Genomic DNA, 25,123 nt, shown 5'->3' on the forward strand with positions numbered 1-25,123 from the left:
TGTGTGTGTACATCAATGAAGGAGAACCATTAGCTATGTGTATGTGTACATCTATGAAGGAGAACCATTAGCTCTGTGTATGTGTGTACATCAATGAAGGAGAAACTTTAGCTCTGTGTATGAGTGTGTGTACATTAATGAAGAACCATTAGCTGAGTATGTGTATGTGTGTGTACATCAATGAAGGAGAACCATTAGCTCTGTGTATGTAAGTGTTTGTACATCAATGAAGGAGAACCATTAGCTTTGTGTATGTGTGTGTGTACATCAATGAAGGAGAACCATTAGCTCTGTGTATGTATGTGTGTGTACATCAATGAAGGAGAATCATTAGCTTTGTGTATGTATGTGTGTGTACATCAATAAAGGAGAACCATTAGCTCTGTGTATGTATGTGTGTGTACATCAATGAAGGAGAACCATTAGCTCTGTGTATGCATGTGTGTGTACATCAATGAAGGAGAACCATTAGCTCTGTGTATGTATGTATGTGTACATCAATGAAAGAGAACCATTAGCTCTGTGTATGTATGTATGTGTACATCAATGAAGGAGAACCATTAGCTCTGTGTATGTCCCATTGCACAAATAGGAAGTTTATTTATTACTTCAAGTCAGAAAACTGGGGGAAACAAACAACATAATTTTAATAATCCATTCTCATAAACCCAATATTGAAAATACTGTTAAGTCTCACATATAGTTATGGGAACACATTGTACAAACAGACGTTACAGAAAATGGAGAAGGATGAATGGCTAGTCAGTGAATATGAAATCAATGAAGAAAAATGAAGAAGCTTTATTGGTAACGGGCCTGTTGATAATGTAATGGGTATGGCCACAATGTGAATGTAAAACTAACATATAGGCCTACTAACTACAATCATAATCTCTTGAAAACAATAGGCCGTAACAATTAACATGTAGCATCAGTGATAAACAGAGATAATGGAAAACAAATTATAGAAACAATTGGGATGGCCCACTATATAATACTAGAGAAAAAAAATTCAAATTATATATTCTTATCTACTTTGTGAAGAGATTTTTTTTTAAAATTAATTTTAGTTTTCAACAAGAATTTTGGAGGAAAATCAAAATTTAAATCTGCATTAAAAAAATCATTAAAATAACCTTTTCATTGATGTGTAACCAACATTTAATTTTGAAAATTTAATGAAAAGTAAACATATTCATGACCATTATTAAATTAGAATAAAAAAAAAAAATTCATAATGAAACCAGTTTATTTTCACATACTTGTCATTATCATCTCAAACAAGACCTCTTGAAAGAGACCCAAACAGCTTATAGCACATATTGACGTTTGGTAGCTTGGTAATTAAAAAGAGCTTTAACTATATTGCCCACATTGATAAACTGTTTTTAATATATAGAAAACTATATATTACCATTTGAGTTAAAGAACTTTACACCAGAAGACACTTGCTTTAGGATGCAACTAGGCATTACTACAGAAACCATATCTAGAGCAGTGAGATCAATAGGTCAGTTGAACATTCACATGAGCTTCGTGACGATTGTTAAAAAAAATAAATAATTTATTGATCCATGCCAAAGGCCTTACAAACACGAAATAATGAAAAGAACAGATATTCTAAACAATGGGTGTAACTCTAGTGATGGCAGAAAATTAAGAGATGAAGGGAACTCAATAGCAAATCAAGTGTGGTGTCCCTGAAAATAGAACAGGTAAGGGTGAAACCAATCATTAAAAATTGATTTTAACTTTAAAATCCTTGTTAATCTTAATTGACATTATGGTTTCAAGTATTTATTTTAATTATTACTTAAGCCATGACACAGAAATAATTTTTTTTTTTAAATCCCAAGATTATTTTGTTATAATTTTTGTTAATGCTTTTAAATAAAAAGTGTCTCTTTTCAACGAACATACAGAATTAGAAAAAACAAGTTTTTACTTTGCACAAATGGAATCAATTGAATGCATATAAAGCTTGTTTTGTTTTGTTTGAGTACATACATCTGAGCCTCATTCTCAAGTAGGTATGGCATTCAAAACACTAAATCACAGTAGGTCAAAAGTTGACAACAGGGAGCAAAACATACAACATAGGTCAGTGATAACCAAGTCTATCAAAAACAACTAATTAAAAAGGGCCAGCCGAAATGCAACAAGAAATCAATTAATTTAAGGATGTTACTGTGCACACAAATAAAAGTATATCTGATATACACTGTCATAGAGGATTTGTATTAAATGTAATCCTTTCATTAAGCATAATTACACTTTTTTTTAGTTAGAGTGTATATTCTAATATACTGGTTTTGTGCAGTTTCAAAATGGTGAATGCACTATGACTGATTTTGTAACCTAAGCAAAGAAAATGGTATGCTGCTGGCCAAAGAATACCTTTAACATGTCTGGGTAAGCTGAACTCTACTTCAGCCCACCTTCCCAATAGACCAGCATTTCTTAAGCTGTACTCTATGGACCACTGTCATCTTCTGTTTGAGTTTACTCATCTCTCTATCTCTCTGGAAGTCAACAGTTTTAGAATTAAAACCTACATCTACACAACCAGCCTATAATGTTTGCTAGAGGCACACATTTATGTTGTAACTCTCAGCAGGAACACATAATTCTCAGCTGGTAATGAGTCTTTATAAACAACACTGTCTCAATGGGGCAATGTTGCTTCATTAAAAAGAATATAATAGCTATGGCTTAGAGGTGTGCATTAATTCACAAGATTCTGCAGTGCAGCAGCAAAAAAGCTGGTTAATAGAAGAATGTGAAAATGTGTTTCCAGTTGGTAAGTCTATCCTTGTTGGGTAACATAAAATAAAGTATCTTTCTAAAAAAAAATGTGTAAACAGCATTTCTGTGCAGTAATTTACAATTTTTCTCATTTCTGAGAAGGAAGTCAATAAAAGAATTTTAGTATAGTAAAATGTACATTTAAGATTTTTTATTACAAAATATAGTCTTAAAAATATTTTTTTTTCTCTGCTTGTTCTCACACACATCATGTGGAGATCAATATTTTGTTTTCAGAAGCTTATTGCTCTGAAAGTGCAATAGTTAATAAGTAGTTAAAAGTACTAAAACAACAAACAAACATGGACATTATTGAGTTCTTAAACATTTAACTAACAACTTCCAATAACACATTTTAAATACTATGTGCATAGACATTTGATGACATTCAAAATCACTAATTTGTTTAATTTCACTAATACAATCTATATAGTCACTCAGTCATATCACATTTCTTTCATTCATTCAAATAATCAGCTTGAATATTTAGCTATATTAATGCAATGTTTCTTTTTTTTTTTCTTTTTTTTTTGGAATGTAAACTGATGTTTCCGTATCAGAGAAGCCTACACAATTTTTGGAAATTTGATAACATAAATATACTAAATATGTAAAATGTTATAAAATTAGTTATAAAAGACAATGTAGAAATACAAATAAAAATAGTCAGTGCAAATTATTGTACTATTGATTTATTGTGGGGAAACATATTTTTTTTTAGCTTTGCAAAATATAACAATAAAAAAGTGTGCCATCAGAAAAATGCAGGGATACATTTCTTAACTAAAATATTTCATATCATTAATATTTTAAAATGACTAAAAAAATGTAATATTTGCAATAATGTGATTATTTGTGTGTGCATGTGTCATCTCTTGACATCTATAATACAACTAAAACTTGTTTTAAAAACTGACAATAAATGTTCACATTAAAAGAAAAACAGCAACAGGCATTCTGTACCACCCACCCCTCCTTCCCATACTTGTCTGCTTCATACCAGTAAAACATTAAAACTAACAGTTCATTGGAGTTGCTACAAATGTCTATTTATTATCTAGCCAAAAGTAGGACTAAAGGGTTAGTCACAACAAATTTACTAGGGATCAGAGTGAAGCCTTGATTCCATCGATTTCGTAAAACATTTAGTGAAGTTTTCAACATGGCATGAACATCTCTTGTGAAATTTCAATATTATTTTTTTTTAAATTCTAAAGCCAGATTGTCTAAGTGTCAATATTGTTTATATTCTGATACTGCATTGATGAGTCATCTGGGGGCAATCTGAAAGTTGTGTCATTAAGTATTTAGAATTAATAAACTCCTTAGGCAAGTAGATAATGCTTTGAATTACTTTTTTCTATACATCCTAAAGTTTTACTTTAATTACAAATAAATCATTTTCATCATACCAGTTTTAAAAGGTCCGGTAAGACAATAAAGAAATTAAATATTTTATTTGGTACTTTATACCAATAACTATAATAACATTAAAAACAATGGATTCTCTGTTAAAAGTAATTAATATTTCATAAATATCAAAGCAGTCATTTAGACATTAATTTTTTTCCCCTTATTTTTTTCAATCATTTGTGATCTCAACTACAAAGATTCATAGCTTTGGATTAGATTAAGTCAAAGTAAAAATGTATTTTTTTATGTCAAATTTAAAGCCCCCCCCCCCCCCCCCCAATAATTCAGTGTCTTACTTGACATCCCTCTTTCGAAAACCTGGATGCGGCAATGGAGGGACAGGTGGAGGGTGTCCCATAGCTTGAGCTCTCTTTGCAGCCTCTACAGCGCCTGTGGCATATTTGATGTTTGTATACTCTCTCCCTGCATTGGTCTGAAAATATTGTTAGAGTCTTAACAGTTTGTTTGAAAGAGAAGGAAGAATTATTTTTTATTAAATTTCCAGTGATTTATCTTCAATGTACTTTGTGCCAACTCAACTCTTTACTTTTTTTCTTGGTGAATTCTCTTTCATATGTTTAAGTACATAGTTTTCTTTTTCAGAATCTTTTTGCCAAACTTAATTTGTTCTATGACTTACCTGCCCAGCTAACTGTCTTTGCCTTTCTATTTCCATGTATCTCTGAACAGCTAGGTAAACAAACTGATACTGACTTTGTGTTTGAACTAAACCAGACCTCTGAGCTCTGACCATCAGAATTGATTTGAAAATATCAATATCACAATCAAAACCTGAAGAATAGAAAAAAATTTTTTTTACTATTATTTTGTACTACTTACTAATTAGCTCATTCCTTAACTAACTCCCTATTTGTGTGTCAAGATTCCATTGGAGAACACTGTGTGTCTAAGAATCAGAGTGAAGGCACAACTTTCACTTTTTGATATAAAAACTAAATGATTATAATTAATCATTAATGTAGACTGAAAAAAACAACAACACACAAAGTGGCAGTTGGTTGTTGTTAAGGATACAAGAAACTCATGAACTGCTGATGTGAAACTATTGAAAATAAGTGAACTTTATTCCATTTCTCAATGAAAGGTAACATAAATTAAATTACTATTTAAGTTAATGTTATCAACTTGGCAGATTTGTGTTAAAGCAAAGCACACAGGCCTGGAATCAATAAAATTACAGTAAAAAAAGTTTAGAATGTAAAGAATGTACTTCCAACTTTATTATGTATATCACATTAGCTTGGCATTATGATCACAGCACCTTCAAAAACTAGTCTACTCTTGAAACATTATGGATTTTGAAAGGGACATTACCAACACTTACCATGTGTTTTGATCTGGTTTATGATCATATCAGCAACAATAAGAGTACCAGTCCTTCCTATACCAGCACTGAAAGAAAAAAAAACAAAAAACAAAAAACAACTATATCAAACATTTGAAGATTGCAGTCTCAAGCATTTGCCAAACCATCAAACAAATACAGTAATGACAGTGTATCTCAAACGTTTACCAGTGGCGCCCCATCCCCCAACAAATTGAGCATGTTTGTGCCCCCCCCCCAGCTGAGAGAATCGGGTATCGATTTATGCTTCCATAGTGAAATACAGAAGGATTTTAAGAAAGTAAAGAAAAAAAAACAACATAAAAACATAAGCAGATCAAATTAAGTGTAATAAAGGAGGCAGCACTGGACAAAATTTTTATGTGAGGGACATTCGAGGTACAATTAGAACACAGACGTCTCAAATGGGTGTGATTGTGATAAAAAACTAAAACATTCTACATTTCAAAAGATCCTACTTAGAAGATTAAACTAATATCTTAACAATTTTAATTTTTGAAGCATTTTACTTGGTTAATATTCTTATATGGATTTATAACTACAATAAAATACAATTTCTCTGTCTCTTAAAAAATAAATAGACTGACTTTGCCCTTTCAACCTGGCCACACAGATTGAGAAATGCTGCTTTATTACATTGGAGTGCTATATTCCATTCCTGAAGAAAGTTTATGCTAGAATACTGGTAAAACAGTGGTAATTGAGTGGCTAAAGACTATATCTAACCTGCAATGGACAACAACAGGGCCAGGACTTGGTAATGAGTCTAAGAGATTGTTAATTCTCTCTAAGAAGTCTATCATTGAGCCAGGGTCATCAGGAACATTGTAATCTGGCCAAATCATGTAATGAAACTGGTAAATTTTACGAGGTTCTTCTAAAGGCTGAAAACAAAATAAAAAAGCAACTTTACTAGGAAAAAACCTAGATATAATAGTATATACCCCATCTCAGATCAAGCTGAAATTTTGCACAAATATTTCTTTTACATGACAACACAAGAATCAATTAAAAAAATAATTAACTAATTAGTTAGTTAACTATTGGTAATTAATAATCTTTAAATATTAATCAATTATTTTGTATAGTATGTCAAACAAGGGAAAGAATATGTACTTGACTGAATGATATAAGCTAAATTAGTCCCCTATAAAGGTCGTCATCGGAGTCTTAGTAAACACATGAAAAATAGTATGAGACTTTAGAAACAATAGATAACTATACAATATTCCATGTTCGTTGGCTCTCCACTAGTAGAGAAGCCTGAGAAGGCTTAAGCCATGAATTCTAATTCAGGTTGTTCCCCCCCCCCTTTTTTTTTATAAACGATTTTTTATTGTTAATCTAGATCTATTACAAATTTAATTACATGACTGATCCAAACTTATTGAGACAACTATGCTTAATACAAACACTTACTTTGCCATCTTTATTTTCTTTTGATAGCAGCATTTCTCTTTTGATGTATGTCTGGTCACCAGTTTCATTCAACAGCTTCACTCGATACTGACAAATAAATTCTTTTTTCCCCGTACTATCTGGTTGCTCGAACACAAACAATTTCTCTCCATTTTCTTCTTGCAATGGCCAGTAAATATTAATTTGTATCTTTCAAAAGAAAAAGAAACATACATTAAAAATATAAAGCAATTCATCATAGTGCATCACTTCAGTTTGCTTCATTTTTATTTCTTACTAAATTTTTCACTGAATGATAAGACATTTTCTTTGATTTTGAAGATCAAGTGTGAGTGAAATATTTTACATGACCATGCAAACCCAGTTGCGACCAAAATTTTCACCACATTTTATTCAAAGACGTTGTCCACAAGGGATCTTTTTTTTTTCACCAGCTGCAGTTTCTTAGGCAAGGGATTTTCATTGGGTCTTAAATGTGTGTCCTGTGACTTCATAAGAGCTCTGTAGCTGTCTCTTTTAGAAGCCATCTGCTGCTAGCTGTCTTCCTCTATGCCAGTGAGTGCAAAATGGTATCTGTGTTGCATTTGAGCATCTATTGCGCTTTGGAGGGGGGGGGGGGGAGAGGGGGGGGAGGTATGTTTGACATGCGACCCTTCCACATATAAGTGTATAGCACAGAGCAGCTGTTGAGTGGTTAGTAGGGCCTCAACACTGTTAACACTGGCCTCCAGTAGAACATAGTAAGGAAGTCTTGCAAATGTATGCCCATTTTGGAACATTTGTGTAGAATTACTTATGTTAGAAATGACAGCAAAAGTATATTGTAAATTAAAGGCATATTGTACAAAGCCTAATTTTTTTCTCACTAATAAAGAGACTACCTCTTTTGCTCTAACAATTTAGTCAATGGGAAACATTCTCAGAGAACATAATTATAAAGTTCAAAAACTTTATCACATATGTGTCTTTTCAGCTTAGGATAGCATTGCTTTAGGGGAGAAAACTAATAATGGGATGCAATGCTTGTTTGTTTTACATGTTTCAGATATTCACTCAGTTACATCATAGCCCATACCTCCTTCAAGACAATACAGATAGCAGAGGGCAGGGTTCAAACCCTAGAGCTTTGAGACAACTGAATGACAGTTCAGAGCGCATACCACACGACCACAGCCATCTCAAAGGAAATAAGAAAGTTATAACATGTTACCCCCACCACACCACCATGTGCACTGAACTAGGTCCCAAACCTTATTGGTTCTCTTATCTTAGCATATGAAGTCAGGGGTAGAGATACATTCATAACAGTACTTAGAGAAACATGGCAACAAAATATGCAAACTAAACACTTACTTTTCCTCGCTCTGTAATCCTGGCTAAATTTATAATGACCCTTGAACCTTCTTGCCATATCATTCTATAAAAATCAAGCATTGTACTTGTTAAAGGACCTTGTGTGGCTATGTACTTCCTCTTGGGTTCTATCATCTGGTCATCATCAGTCTACAAAAAACATTTTTTGTTAAAGCATGGCATAAAGAGAATTTAGAAAGAGAAAAAAAAAGGAACTAGGAGGAATCAAGTTAATTTTTTATGATATCACCATCATCATCATCTTTCCTTTGCATTCCTCATGGAACATAAGGCCTCACTAAAAACATCCCAGTATCCATGGTCACTTGCTAGTTTTTTTAAAGGCTTTCCAGCTCTGTCCTGTCCTCTCTGCTTCATCTAGTACACTGCGTCACCACGTTCATTTTGTCTTCCACTACATCTTTGTGCCCTGAGGGTTCCACTCTAAGACCTGTCTAGCTCTGTTGTTGGTATCTTTTCTAAGGGTGTGACCGATCCATCTCCACTTTCTATCTAAGATCTGCACCTCTATATTTTTTCTGTCCACTTATCTCCCACAGTTTGGTGTTTTCTATTTTGTCATACCAGTGTATTTTTAAGATATTCCTCAGACATCTGTTGATGAAGGTCTGTACTTTTTTGGTGATGCTTCAGTTGTTCTCCATGTTTCAGATCCATTCAGTAGGACAATCTTGACATTAAGAATTAAAATTTTCTTATTTTAGTCTTGTTAGAAACTTGGGGAGATTTCCAGGTGTTTTTAGGTGTGTAAATTTATAAGACATTTAATGTCTTTATCTCTTTCATCTAATACACTGACTTCATCCCAAGGTATATAAAACAATCTACTTGGTCTAAGAATCCAGTTCTATGTCTCCAAATTGACTATTGTTTACTTTTAGTATTTTTGTTTTTGGTGATTTATTATGATATACAGTAGCTTTTTATGTCATGGGGTAGATTATGCTGTTTTTCATCTACATTTTTACTTTAGAAAATTTGTTAGTGTGTGGTCGGATGCAGGGTTTTGTATTACAAAATTGAAAAAGGGAAAAGGGGGAGGCGCGGGGAATCAATTTTCATTCTACCTCATAAGTAGGTCTCCCTCTGATTTTATTTTATACACATTTCTAAAGCTTGCTGTTTATTTGCCCTAAATAAATGATGTCATTAAATGTAAATATAGTCAGGAATGTTCTTACATCCAATTTACAATCTTTAAGTCAACATCAGGGTAACAATAAACAAGCTCTTACATGCAAGGTAAGCACTCTGCAACTTCAACCACATAGCATTTAATTTCTTAAGTAGAAAAAAAAAAAAATTCAATATGATCAATCCTACTAGTTACTTACCCATACAATATAATTAGCATTGATATAGTCAGTTCCCAAGTCCTCATTGCCATCTGCAAGGACCACCCGAGTGTAATCATCTAAATCAAAAACAGTAGTTATTTCTTAAGTGAGCTTACACATTAAATAAATTTTTTTATTTTGTTTACACCCTTTACATGCTTAGAAATGAGCATAAATTATTTAAAAAAAAAAAAGCCAATAAATAAATATTTAAATAAGCTTCTTACCAAAAAAAAAAAATTAATTAAAACCAATAGCTAATTGTTACTTGCAAAGGAAAAAAAAAATGACATTACATTTACAAAATTTACTGTGGCTTCACTTACAGGGTAATATGTTTTTATATCTATTTTTAGCTTTGTTTTCTGGTTTACTCCCTTTTTCTCTTGAGAATCTCATGCCAGTGAATTCACACTGTTGTAATTGCTACAAGGAAATATTTATTACACATGAACCAAAACGATGTTAACGTTTAAATGCTAAGAACAAAAGCCTAATGTAAAGTGTTTTAACTGAGTTAACTAATTTAATAATTTTTATTTATTTATTATTATATTAAGGAAAAGAAGGGAAGAAAAATAAAGAAAAAAGAAATGTACTTAACAAGAATTTTGTCTATAAATAAAATAGAAATACTTACATGAAACTCTCCCCAAAAACCTTCATGAAAAGCATTGTTAGATTTTTGACTGTCCTCATCTTCAGACTGTAATTGTTTGATTCTATTTTCAAGCGATGAAGCCATAACTCGACTATTATATAAAGGCTGTTAAAAATAAAATAAGCAAAAATAAAAAAAATAAAAAGATTTCCCATGCAGAAAAATTCATTTGTTACATTAATAAGTTACAAACAAAACATATCTTCAAATCCCTTCACATATCCCTTAGTCTGTTGAACTGTTGGTCATTGGACACCTTTTTCATTCCTTTCTGTCTTTTGCCTTGGATAGTATTTCTTTCAATGACAGGCCTATCCATTCTTTTATGTTGTCTTCCCATCGCTTTTTCTGTCTACCTCTTCTTCCTAGTACTGTTGTTAAGCACTTGGCTTTCGAACCTGGGGTCCCCTGGGTTCGAATCTTGGTGATGACTGGGATTTTGAATTTCCACTCAACTCTAATGGGTACCTTACTTTGGTTGGAGAAAGTAAAGGTGGTTGGTTGTTGTGCTGGCCACATGACAACCTGCTCGTTAACTGTTGCCATAGAAACAGATAGCCTTAACATCATCTGCCCAATTGATCGCAAGGTCTGAAAGAGGAAACTTTACTACTAATTTTAGTTAACAGGTCATCATGGGTCCAATTGCTATATTAATCCTGTTTCTAATCTCATTTGTGATGTGGTCATTGTAAGTGATACCTAGGATCTTTCTGTAGCATCTCAATGCCATTGCTAGGATCCTCTAGATCTGCAGTCAGTGTCCAAGACTCGCAAGCATATTAGAACCACACTTCTTAATTAATTCCCCCAAAGTGTCTTACTACAGAATGTCAATGGGATATGCACAACTAATCCAGATTTTTTCCTGGCATCAAACAACTAAATCAGGTAACCTTTCCACCTTCATTGTTTACAATGGTTTTAAAAATCACTGGATAATTCAGTAGTAATTGCAATTATTCATTCAAACCAAAAATGATACAATGTACATTCTAAATAAAAGTTAAAGGTAAATGTCTATGTGTTGACAAAATGAGATATAAAATTTCAGACAGAGATGAGATGCTATAAAACCTATGTTTCAATTAAAACACAGAATGGGTGAATAAAGGTATTAGTTAAGGTCACCTAGGTGCATGATTCATAGAATGTCTTCGACTGAGTTGACAATTGTTTATGGCATAGATTATCCTAAAAAGCACTTTTTTAATCAGAAAATAGTTTACTTATAACTCATGCTGAACTATTTGCTTGGAAAGGCTATCACATTTATGGAAGGCAACACTTTTGTTCTTTATCAGGATGAAACTATTCAAGTGTTAACTTTTCTTCCCCGCTTGCTTTTAAAATTGATCAATTTAATTGAAAGTATGCATATATAGTGTAAAGTGTTGTGATCATCTAAGTTTAAGGTGATCTATAATGATGCAGGTTCAACATCAGAAAAGGTTGAGTCATCACTAATATTTTCACTTTACAGAACACTTTATTGGCCAAAGTAAATCAATTATCACACAAGTTTTTACTGTTATTTATGTCACTACTTTTGGTCAATTACTTTCTAAACATGTACTGACCATTGATATTGTAATTCTACACATTAATCTTTAAGCCTTTCATTAAATTATTCAGTGCTCTAGTTTATTATAGAATACAAATGCTGTAAGCTTCACTTACATGTTTAATATATACAACTGTTCCAGACGTTTCTACCATTGGACTTTTTTTATAATGCTCTACTAATTCACTAAGAGAATCAAACATTTCTCCTCCTCCAACATCATATTTGTTCCCCTGAAAAGAAAAACAGATTGACCTTTAAACAAACAATTAAATAGTTGATCATAATAAGTCGAGACATATTATCTACATATTCTTAGCTATTTTAAAACAGAAAAAACAAATGTTTTTTTTAATGTATTTCTCTTTCTAATCTGCTAACAAGAGTTATCTAAATAAAAAAAAAAAGATATAACATTCTTTTTTTTTACAATTAAAAAATAAAACAAAAAATACAACTACTCAACAAAGGAAAATAATTTTAGTGTAATTAACATATTAAAAGCCATTTAAAAAGTTGTTACCTGACATCGTATTTTCACATGTGTGACTCTGTCTTCGCACCTCACAGAAATGACAAAATCTCCAGGTTTGCTTTGGCTTTCTCTCACAAGAAAACTAGAGTTCTTACCCTTCTCTAGTAGAAGACGTTCTGCTTCTCGGCCAGTAAGATGACCATGAAACCACCTGGAGAAGAACAAAACAGTGTTTCAATATTTTCTATTTCAATGCTTGATATATCATAACAGCAAGAAAAAAAAATCCTTTTAACATTATGTGCAACTAAAAACAAAGATAAATCTGACAGGTTACTTGGGGATACTATAGACCACTCAGATAGACTTTATTCCTGTTTCTATAAAATTTACTGAATAAGCTATTTGGAAAGGTGTCTAAGTTTCTAGCTGGGAGAGAACAGACCAAGAAAGTCCACTAGTCAATTACACTTATGTTTATTCACCTCTCTGGAGTTGGATCCATGGATGCCATTGGGTATTTCAATTTGATGACTGCTCCATTTTTTTCCCTCAACTGCTCCTGATTTTCCATATAATACTGAACAAGTTCTGACAGTGTAGCAAATGTTTCACCGCCATAGAGGTCATATGAATCACCTGTGTTTTGAATTTTTATGTGAGTAACCTCTCCATTTCGCCTAAGACAATGAGAAGATTTCAAATATAATGTTAAGAATGATTGTGTAGTAAGACTTTCAAGTACATTCACAATGCAGGAGAAAATGAAAATAATTGTGAATTTAATCTCAACAGTTATAATTGAAAAAATGTGATAAAATTTTCTATTAAAGCCCTAATGTACCTTATAGATAATGTGTAAGCACCTTCTGTGCTGCTTGGTCGTGCCAAAAAGCTCCAGTCTTGGCCTTTTTCCATTAAAAGCCTTTCGGCTTGTTGCCCACTGATATTGGGGTGAAACCATCTGTCAAATAGAATGAAATTCAATGTCAACAGGACAAAATCAAACTAATTTCCCCATCATGTTGGCTTACTGATAAAGTGCTACACCTTTAATTTCAATGACAAATGGTTAATAGTTATGTTTAAAAAAAAAAAAAAGAATATTTGTTTAAAACAATTTAAAAATGAATTACCTGAACATTATGAAAAGTTTAAGAGAAAGCATTCATTGTTTTATTGTTAATTAGAAGTTAAGAGCCACCACTATATATGTTTTCAAGTGGTCACATTGAATTCAAGCTGAAATCCTAAATTTTTTTCAATTGTTTTACATTCTCTGTTTAAAGTGAAAGCTAATACTAACATTTGAAATAGTGATGGGAACTAAACTAAATTTTAAAAGTTAAACTAAAACTAAGTTTCAACTAAAATAAAGCAGTTAAACTAAAAGTTTATTTTGAATTTCAAAATATATATATTTCAACTTTGGCCTTAATTAAATTTTTTAAAATTTAACTAAAAGTTTGTAACTTTTTAGTTCACTTTTGCTCATCACTACTGAGAAATGACCTCTTTGTATAGCTGTGTCACTTTATAGGAGTGACCAACAAAAGTAATAGTTTCTCTTTCAACATAAAACAAAAGTGACTAACAGCGCCGATGCAAAAATGTTCAAGTGTTTAACACCAATAGAACATGTTTTCTACAACTATTCCATACCAAAAAGACATTATGATAAACTTCTACTAGAATGGTTCTCAACATTTTAGATAAGTGGTTCTCTGTGGCATCATTTAGACCAACTGCTTGGCAGGATACTGGTCAATGTAAATTGTGAGGATCCCTAACTGTGTGACCCTTAAAAAGCTTGTCTTTTAGCTGTGAGATCATGAATGGAATCAATCAGCACCTATTATTCTTTCAAGTTTTGACTTCCACCCACTCATCTGGCCCAGAGTCAATAAACCCTCATGCCACAGCCATTGTCATCACTCACAGAATTCATAGCAAGTAAATCTCAGCATGTGAAGCATCACCCCCTCCCCACACACACACACACCCACCATTGCAATTCAGTTCCTTCTATGAAACACAGAAAACACTGAGATACTAGACAATTAGGTCACTCATCAAAACATCAGCTATCAGTGAAGTAAACTATCTTCATATTTTAGTTTCTTTTGTTAGTGTTTCCCCATACCTTGTTATCCCCCCTTTTTATTTGTACATTCTTTTATAAACATCTAGAGTAAACTTTTGACTTATTGGCTTTCATCCATGTGTCTGTATGCCTTACATTAGATAGTTTATGGGATAACCAACATTAAAAAAACTTTGACAAAACTGGGACAAATAAAATTAAAAAAAAAAATCCTGCCACATTGACCTGCTGGTTAACAACCATAGTTGTACTTCATCTATATATAGTGACAAAAAAAGTCCATTCAACATCTCATGAGCACTATTGTTTAGTGACAACATTTTAGTACTGTTTATATAGCACAGCTCTCATCTTCTGTTATATTTCCTTGTCAATCATAATATTGTGACATGAATTTACTTCCCTGTAAAACTTATTGAGTGATAAATAAATAAATAATTATAAAAAAAAAAAACAGTTAAGAGATTCCGTTACAGGGTTAAAAATACATGAGATAAGCTATAACAAAAGCCGAATGTAAATGTTGAGAAAATGTCTGCATAAAAATGGCTTCAAAAGTGAGTCATGATACATCACTATTTAGAATGAATGAAATCAAACATACTTTTCTAGGTAAAATAATGAATGACTCAGACCACTTGATAGAGGAATGTTATACTATTATTGAATAAAAAAACAAACAAACAAACAAAAAAAAAAAAAACAGTATTGAAATGATTTCTAAACCTATCTTTGGCTTTAAGTCTGTATCACATGCAAATAGAATGACACTCATTGAATCATAACATCATTTAGTTCATCACCCTAAAATAATTATAAAATGAAATTTTGGAATAAACAGAATAAAACAGAAAAGCTAAAAAAAATTTTTTTAAAAGTGGGAGGGGGAGAATAACAGCACACAACAGAAAAGCCCCTACAAAAAGTTTAAAGAAAGACAAAAAAACAACTCTGTAATTCTGTAAAAAAAAAACGTAACTCGCTTTGGAAAAGCCCTTTACTAAACTTTACAGAATTTCCTTAACGTGTTTGAAATATGACAGAAGTTTGAAGATTGTCATTACCTGTAACATTACTTTAAGGGGACACTTTATTGATTTGCCTACATTTACCATGTTGAATTGATGCTCATGTTTGTTTTTTGGCTTTAAAGTTTGAGAAATTTTAAATTAAACATGACTACATTAATTTAGTTGCGTCTTAAGGAGGGCAGACTAGATTACACCTGGATCTAATTAATTACTGGGACATGGCAGGTGAAAAAAAAAAAATTAAAAAAAAAGTAAATTGTATCTGTTAGTACAATAGTGTTTACGATGAATAATAAAAGTGACAGAGAAACTAAAAAGTGACTAGCCATGAAAACAACCCTCAACTTTGTTTTTTAATTAGGCACGGCTGCTGCTTCTTACAAAATGTCACATGTAAATGTAAACAAGAACAAAAATTAGAAAGACATGTACGCAATAGAATGAGATCCTCCATCAAGTCAAATCTGAGAGGCTTGAAGTCAGTTACAAGCAGGAAAGGAAGAAACAGAGTATGCAAAAATTCCTAACATATTCTTTGTAATTATTTAGATATAAGCAATTTAATGTGAGTTTTAGGGACTATTAAATTTCACAATCTCGAAGCCATTCGAGATCAGTATTTCCCAGACAACCAAGGTCGATGACGTAGTTTAAGGGAAATTAGGTCAAATTTTTCAGTTTATGGCTTAGCGTATTTCCCTATTCCTTTTTACAGGAATGCTAGTTTCTAAAAACAAAGGCGACTAAAACACGCCAATTTATAAAAAGTGGATGTTAGAGTTGGGGAAATTAGGTCAAATCATGCAATTTATGGCTTTGCATGTTAGATCTACTGTTTGTCGGCTTATTCTTGATCTAGTCAAGCGAACAGCGTTTCAGCCCACGCAGTACCGCGAGCCTCAGTTCACATGTTTCGTTTTAGTCAAGTTACGCAATTTATGGCTTATGTTACTGCTTCAGGCTTATTTAAGTTCTAGATCTACTGCTTTTGATCAAGAGCAGAGGTCTTTTCTCAGATCATTAATGATGTACGAAGTAGACCTAAATTTAGATCTAAATCCAATTAGATGAAGTCTAGATCTAGTAATAGTAGTATTGGATATTTAGAGATAAGACCTATCTATTTAGACTGATCCGATCGAGGTGCTGGGCCTAGACCTAGAAAAACAAAGTTTAAAATTATATACTCTATCTATACACTTAATAGTGATTATTAACCTATAGTCGTCCCTAAATAGGCCCAATATGGGAAAAAAACAATTATTACAATGTGAATGTTGAGCTCATTCAATGTAGTTATTGTAGTATACGATTATATTTAGTTTGAATCTAGAGTCACAACCCCGTACAACACTAGGCAAATAGCTTTAACTTAAACCATAACTTAGACTTAAAAGTAGTCTGATTTAGATCTACAAGTAAAAAAAGTACTAGATCTAAATTTCTAAAAACTAATCTATAAGGCAAAAATTAGACCTAGATCTACCAATTCTATAATTTTATTAATATACGAAATATGGATTTTATTACACTCTTATTTAAATATATTCGTACCGTATATTCGGGCCTATATACTTACATAGTTCTATAAATATATATCTAAAAATTAAAGAGTTTTTATTTATCTCACGCTTGACTCATTTGTTGATTGGAATAGAATCATTAGATTATTAGATAGTTAAGTTAGCAAGTTAATCTGTAACTGTAGGTAACAAAGTTTTAAATTGTGTTTAGACTATAAATGAAAGAGATTATCCTACTGGAGAAGGAGTTGTCGTTTTTTTCTTTTCTCTGGGAAGTCAGGGAAGTGGAAAATAAATTATAGTATCAATATAATGTTAAGTAATGCATATAGGCTACTGTTGATGTAATTATGCAACTCATTTTATTATATTTTAGTAACCCAATTATTGCCAGTTAATCACTGAATATATATATTTTTTTTTATTGTTATTAAAAAATGCAGAGCTATTCATAATTTAAAGTGTTTAATAAATAAGGCTGGCAGTCGAGTCGAAAGATTTATGAGAAATGCAGTATTTTCCATGGCTACGCAGCCCCAGCTGCAAACTAGATATTTTGCCGCGTCCAGCGAAGACATAACCATATTCAGCTGGTGGTCAATTTAAATGTTCTTTACGATGTCTACGTCTTCCCTCATCAGTGGATTTTCTTTTGGCCTCTAATATGTATTCCACGTTGCAATTTCTAATAAATAGCATCATTCGAAGAATGAGATCCAACTTATTTTTTAAAAATGTAACCCCTTTACAGATCAAGTCATCATTGCAATGGACATTCAGATCTGCATTAACATAAAAATGATCTAAATTTGAATAGGTTTTGAAACGCAGAAAGTTGTGTGGTTTGCATTCTGAACTGTCTTCTCTGTGGTCTCAGGTTCAAACATTGACCACTGCCATTAACTAACATTCTGCTGGAGTTTTGGGCTATGACATAATAATATTAAATCCTGATTCGAAACTTTGTCTAAACCTAGCAAGTGAAAAGGAACATACTAAAATAATGTTGTGTGTATAATGAAGAACTCTATTAAAATGTGATTTTGTATTTACATTTATTGGTATTTATTATATAAAATAAAATTGTAGAATGTTTCTGTGATTTGTTTCACAGGGAATATTGTATTTCCAAAATGATGAAAGATCCATCTAGTAAACTTGTCTGTATGCCACATGTCATATATGTTTTCTGTAAAATAGATTTTAAAAAATTTATTTATTAACATTCATACTTAATTATGTATACATATATAGAACTAGTGGTTATATATATATATATATATATATTATATGTTATACTGATTATCTGATCTAACATCAACATCTAACTCTTATTGTTCTTAATAATAATAAATTACTCTACTCTAGGTCTAGGCAATCTAATATATATATAAGACCAGGGCCGGTCTTAAGCCATATATATAATATGCCATAGGTTGCAAAGTTCGTAAAGTAAAGTTAATTTGATCGTAATCTTGTACTTAGTAAAGATTTAATAAAATTCAAAGTCAAATTTTTTTAAAATACGAAATCTTAATTTTCACTTATTATCCTTATTCCCACCCAGACTAGGCCCCACGCAATCAGTTTCACATAGGGCCCCGCAATCGTTAGGACTGGCCCTGTTTAAGTTTAAGACTTAAAGAAATGTCACATGTCTTTAGTAAAAATCTGTATTTTATAATACCAATATAAATGATGACTTATTATTTTTTTAGATCTAAAGTTTAGCCTTATTAATAAGTATAGTAAGGGCTAGTAAAGAGTATAAATATATTCTATATACTACTATATAGTCAATATAGATTTAGCTTAGGCTTTAGGTTTAGTCCTTGACTATTATAATATTATATTTATATCTATGAATAATCTTTATGCTATTGCTAGGACACTACTCACTAGGTCTTACTATTACAGAACAGAGATATACAAATTCAAGCATTAAAAAATGTTGGCGACTGGGCTTAGACTAACTTAGACTTAACATAGAGGCTAGTCTAGATTACTCTAGATCTACTTAAATTAGTTAAATCTACTAGTTTATAAACTATTACTAGTACTACTAGTAGTATTACTACAATTAGTACAATAATACAAGTCAAGTATTTATAAACTAGATCTAGATTTAGTGAGTGACTAGTAAAAGTGTTAGAAGGCCTAGCTAGAATTAGAGATATAGAAAATAATATAGATAGATCTAACCATTTAGTTTTGTTATAATAACAATTATAATAGACTAATAGTATACTATTAGTATACTAGTACTATTAGACTTAGTCTAAGTATAGTATACCTAGACCTAGTCCTAGATGATCTACTACTACTACTAGTACTTGATGATACTAGAGAGTAGAGTAGACTAGATCTAGTCTAGATAGATCTAAACTAGTGACTAGTCCTATTATAATCTATCTATAATTATATTAATTCAATAGTCTGCTCTAGAATATATTTTGAAAAAGTAGAAGAGTTCTCTTCAGGGCATTTTGGTGCATCCCATGATAAGTATTATTTAAAATTGTTGGACAGCTAGATTTAGATAAGTTTATCATCTGAATCGCTATCAATAACATATCCAGCCATGTCTATTTTTATTTACATTTTCTCAGTCCATTACAATACGTCACTTCCGGTTTCGGCCATTGAAGCTGATTTTCAAATCTCGTTATTTTTTACACTTTCAAATTACTTTTTCTAATATAAATACGCTTTTCTAAAATCTCAAATTTTTAGGAACTAACTTTGATGCTATCTACTATCTAAATCAATCGCTATCTCAATTTCGAAAAAAACCTCTTCAGTTGGTCTTTAAAGTTTGAGTCAATACTTTTTGCTCAATGCTTGACAATACTTTTTACTTTTTGAGATGTTTTCTCATCAACAATATGTGTCACCAAACATATAGTGATGAATTGTATAATTAAACATGCATTCCATGTTAACAGAGTTCAGGAATGCAAAGCATTCAGATCAAGCTGAAATTTTGCACAATTATTTCTTTTACCTGACAACACACAGAATCAATACAAAAAATTAATCAATTAGTTAATTAACTATTGGTAATCAATTATTTTATTTGGTATCTTGAAGGAAAAAAAAAGTTCCCCTTTCAGACCTTGCGATCTATAGGGCAGATGATGTAAAGGTCATCTGTTTCTATGGCCCACGGTTAACGAGGGTGTCATGTGGGCAGCACAATGACCAACCGCTTTTATTTTCCCCAACTAATGTCAGGTACCCATTAGAGCTGGGTGGACTCAGAGGCGATCAAAGATCCCTAAAATCCCAGTTTTCACCAGGGTTCAAACCAGGGACCCCCAGTTCAGATGCCAAGTGCTTTACCACTCAGCCATTGTGCCTGGGTATCTTGAATAAGGGAAAGAAATTATAATTGACTGAAGTGATGGTATAAGCTGAATTAGTCCCTTTATAGGTCATCATCTGAGTAAACACAAACCTGAAAAATAGGACAAGACTATAGAAACAATAAATAACTGTACAATCTTCCATGTTCATAAGCTCTTCACAAGCAGAGTAGTTGTAAACCATGTTGGCTTGAGAAACCCAAGAAGGTTTCAACCATGAGTTCGAATTCAGGTCATCCCCCCCCCCTTAAAATTTTTTTTTTACAAATACATTTTTATTGTTAGTCTAGATCTTCAATTACAAATGTAATTACATGACTGTTCCTAACTAACTGTCAACTTACAAACTGTCAAAGGCGACAAAGGAGACAGAAGGGGTCATATCTGATTTGACTTGATGTCTGAATTCTATATTTAGTGACAATCTAGTCCTAAATTCTAACCTCTATAATTATGTATGTCTACAAGTTTCAACTAGGCTCTGTTATATAGACCTATCTATAGTATATTGACTAAATACTTGACCTCTATACTAGACTATCTAGATCTATTTTCTATAGAATGTATTCTTCTAACAGAATTTCTACTATTTTTAGATCTAGAGTAAAGCTGCCTTATCGAACAAGTTAAGCAGAATCATGGCAATTTTTCACTTTTGAATTGTTGTAGCTCTGTACTGGCTAGACCTAGATAAAAAATGAAAACATCTATAAACTTGTCATACATTGGTGACTCATTGATCTATTAAATCAGATGTGTTGCCAAGTTTCAACATGCATAGTTAAAATAAAATCTGATGTCAAAGAGGGGTGGGGTAGGTTTGCCAAAGTGTATACCTCATCAGACAAATTTTTTCCCAATGACAACGAAATTAAACGCCTTGTTAACCATATCAGACAAAATGTATAATTAATTTTAAAAATGTTCAATCATATAATTCTTTCATTTCAGGTATTTTCTGGTCATGCAACAGGTGCACTACCATAATGAGCAAAAGAAAAGACTACTTGCCAAACAAATGTCACAGTGATAGTTCAAAATTTAGGCATGGTCAATGCTATAAATAGATTTCACAATGGCAGATGAGAGCACTGAACATTAAAGACAACATTGCATAAAAATACATGACACTCAAAATTATTTTTTTTTTAATATTGTAGCATTTTCTAAACGGTATATACACCTTATTTAACACAAAATAACTCTGAATAGGTTTGATGGAAAGCAAGGAAAGTGTAATATGCATGTTCTCATTTCAATCCTGAAGCTAAACTAAATTAAAATATGTAAGTCTTGTTTGGCTTTATATATACATTAAGTTCATGGGGCTATACAACACTCAACACCCCCATTCATGCATATGAGATCCAAAATGGATGCATTCATACCAGTGTGCTTTATAGGGTTATAGTGCTTTATTCTTGAATAGGGATACAAAACTAAATATGTGTTAAAAAGTAGAAAAATGGATTGTGCACAGTACTACTACAGTATTTCTATAATAACCATCAAAATAAAGATACATTGATAAAAATATAATATGGTGAAATGTTCAATATGGTGTACAAGTCCTTGATAAGTTGAAATTGTTGATTAATTAAAACATTAAATTTTAAATAATTCATCTAGAGTCTAGTATAATCTAGATTATTCTAGAATAATCTAGCTAGCTAGATCTAGATCAAAATCTAGTTTCTAGTCTCTATAGACTATAGAGAGATATGATCTCAATAACTTTCAATAACTGAATGACTTAAGTTTAACCTAGATTCTAGTATAAGTATCATTCTAGAGATCTAGATTAGTCCTAGCTAGATTTAGTCCTAGATGATAGATCTACTGATCTAGTCAATTTAGAATCTAGATCTGGACTCTGGACTAGAGTCTAGTTTTAATCTAGAGTGACTTGATGATTAGAGTCTAGATATAGATAATAAATATCATAATAACGGCTACAGACAGTACAGTGACAGGCTATAACCTTATACTAATGTAATACACTATACAGTGACACTAGTCACTAGCAACTAGCTACAGTCCTACCTTCTTGATGCTGCCATGTCTGACTGAATGAAATTCCACTAAGACTAGATTTAGATTACTAGTCTAGATCTAGATTCTAGTCTAGTAGAGTAGATCTAGAGGTAGTCTAGATCAGCAGATGCAGATGATCTAGTAGATCTTTCAGAGTCAGAGTACTAAAATGTCATTGTTATGTTACTCCTCAACAAGTTACTGAGACGACTGAGTTACTCACTGACTGTCAGACTGTCTGAATCTCTCTAAGTCCTATTTCTGATTGAGACTTGCCTTGAGTGATTGATTGTACTTGTAGCAAAAAAAAAATAAAAAAATTATGTCGAATATGCCTACACCTCCACTTGGTTAATAATTTAAAATCAACAAGACTAATCTAGATCTCTATATGGATCTATGTAGTATTTTTCGAGTTGCCCAAATCGTTATTTAAAATGCGATAAAAAGGCATGGCATTTCTGATCTCATCCCACGAAAGAAAACGATTTGACTTCAGGAAATAAAAATCATTTGTGTTTAGGTTGAATAATAGTACTTCCTGGTGCACTTCCTTTTTGTTAGAGTTTGACCAAAATATTTTGGTACAAAGTTATACCTATTTAAAACATGTATTCTAATAAAAAGAATATTACAAATAACTTTGTGTTTATTTTCTTAGCCTATTCATGAGACCTAATTTAGTGTCATTATCCATTTCGGTCATGCTTGGAACTAAAATCTACGGATTATAGGAGATGGAATAAGAAAAGTTTTTTTTTTTTTTTAATCATAGTGTTTTGTTTTTTTTATGTAACAATTAATGATCCGAGTGCCCTAAAATGCTTTGTTCTTGTAAGTTTCTTTTGTTTTAAAAAATGGCTTTTTTTTATAGATAATAATAATTCATAATAATAAGACGAAAATGCCGCTACCATTATCATCGCCGTATCACTAAATCATAATTTAACTCTTTCTCTTCATAATTATTTACCACATTTTGGTGGAATCAACGCTGGTATCGTCAATTAGGAGAGAAAGAGTTAAAAAAACGGAGATGGAAAACATGGGAACCTAGGCTTGGAGATGAAGCGTTTATGGAAGTTATCTAAAATAACAATATACCCCATTGTTATATCAACCGAGGGGATAATAACAAATGACCTCACAATACCTTCAAGGCCCTTAGCATTCCTAAGAACATTCTCGTTGCCTGTCAGAAGGCGGTACTGCTGCAGACCTGTCACATCACCAGAAAATTCCCCGGTGGAAACTGATAAAGGGACTACGATGAATTTTGATTCCCTTTAACGAAACTCGACCCTGGCTGCGCCAGAGAATGAATTCTCATTCTTTTCTAGCATAATAATAATAATTAATAATAATAAACCAGAAAAATTCTCAGTGGACACTGTTTAAGGGACTAAATGAATTGTGTATCTCTCTAACGATGCTTGACCCTGGCAGAGCATGAATATAATACTACAGTTCGTTTTTAACATAACAATAATTTTATTTATAAAGCGTTAACGAACATAAAGTAGGCTCAAGGCTTTATAATAACATAACGGGATAAATACAAGAGTTAAAATGACAAACTAATCTTTAAAAAGCTTTGAACAAATGTTCTTCTTGAATGTAGTGAATAGGGGTCAGGGGACTGTGTGTCGAATTCAGCCTAGCCATTTTCATACCGTCATAAATTGTATATTATTTGATGGACATCCGATTCTAAATACGTCGCTCAGAGGGCCCCTTTCGTAAGAGAATACTATAAAACCTTTAACAATTTAATAATAGTTTTTCTATTTGTTTTTGTCTTGAAGGAAAAATCATTGCCATCTGTCTTTCGATTTGATATGTGAAAGTTTCTTTGAACAAGATTGAAGAGTACAGTTATCTTGGTACATGCATTTACGTTGCGTTTATCGTTAGCGGTCAATAAAATAGCAGGTTAAGCACGTCCACCAGTTTATGATAGAAGAGATATCAGAAAGTTCTTCCCATGCTGAGTCAAAACGTTGATTTGTATCGAAGGAGCACTCACTGGCAGCAGCATGAATTAACTGCGTTTTCTTGGTATTTCGGTAATGAAAATGCAGATATCTCAGGCACTGAACAAATGTGTTTGAGCGTTGGATTTGTTGATGGCGATTGTATTCGAGGAGAGTTCATTGGTTTTGTCCCTGTTGTTAAGAGAGACGCAATTAGGGGCGGACTGGCTATATGGGCAAACGGGCAAATGCCCGGTGGGCCAGTACCAAATGGGCCGGTCTGGTAGCGACCAAAGAAAAAAATCAATGCAGACAACTTTAAAAAAAAAAGTGATAGCAGCAAGACACAAAGGCCAGAACACGTTTTGTTGTTGTTGTTGTTTTTTTAATTATTATTACAATTAATTTTGTTTGAAATTCAACAAGAATAAATTTTAAGAATTACACTATACACTGTACGTATTATCATTTGTAAAACGTTAGACCGTACTTTCTGATATGCATGAGCGGCATGGCCTTCAACACTACTTTGGTGTCTTCGAGACTGTGTTTGGCCTGATCATTTTGCTGGTCGGCATGGGCCTTTCATGGCACTCCTATTTTTTGTTTTGCTCCTTCCCTCACCCGTCTTTTGATGGTTCCATGAAGTTAACGAAAAAGAGGGATGGGAGAGGTTTAG

The 25,123-nt window shown here is 32.2% G+C and overlaps 1 protein-coding gene across 2 annotated transcripts; it reads right to left on the bottom strand.

Moving 5' to 3' along the window:
- Positions 1-565: 565 nt before the first annotated feature.
- LOC106072917 (tyrosine-protein phosphatase non-receptor type 11-like) lies at positions 566-23,000 on the bottom strand. 2 transcript variants are annotated; one of them, XM_013233376.2, is made up of 15 exons: positions 22,481-23,000; positions 13,259-13,378; positions 12,900-13,094; positions 12,463-12,625; positions 12,056-12,172; positions 10,355-10,480; positions 10,041-10,140; positions 9,712-9,791; positions 8,357-8,506; positions 7,004-7,192; positions 6,311-6,468; positions 5,564-5,631; positions 4,859-5,010; positions 4,515-4,651; positions 566-4,089 (listed from the first exon to the last, which is right to left on the bottom strand). In XM_013233376.2, exons 1-15 carry the CDS (start codon positions 22,495-22,497, stop codon positions 4,032-4,034), a joined length of 1,830 nt encoding a protein of 609 aa, XP_013088830.1. In that variant the 5' UTR covers positions 22,498-23,000; the 3' UTR covers positions 566-4,031. The 2 variants fall into 2 exon arrangements, with proteins under 2 accessions (XP_013088830.1, XP_013088829.1); XM_013233375.2 differs by lacking the exon at positions 22,481-23,000 and adding an exon at positions 13,551-13,694.
- Between the last annotated feature and the right edge of the window lie 2,123 nt (positions 23,001-25,123).

Source organism: Biomphalaria glabrata, chromosome 13, assembly GCF_947242115.1.
Source record: "Biomphalaria glabrata chromosome 13, xgBioGlab47.1, whole genome shotgun sequence".
NCBI lineage: Eukaryota > Metazoa > Mollusca > Gastropoda > Planorbidae > Biomphalaria > Biomphalaria glabrata.

What these genes read in the sequence shown, in the direction of transcription:
- LOC106072917 (XM_013233375.2), bottom strand. Translation starts at nt 13,582, where the DNA reads ATGCTTTCTCTTAAACTTTTCATAATGTTCAG. An exon ending in ATATAAAAACATATTACCCT is followed by an intron (nt 9,792 to 10,040) that starts GTAAGTGAAGCC and finishes TTTTTGATTTAG; the next exon opens with ATGATTACACTCGGGTGGTC. An exon ending in AAACCAGATCAAAACACATG is followed by an intron (nt 5,011 to 5,563) that starts GTAAGTGTTGGT and finishes TCTATTCTTCAG; the next exon opens with GTTTTGATTGTGATATTGAT.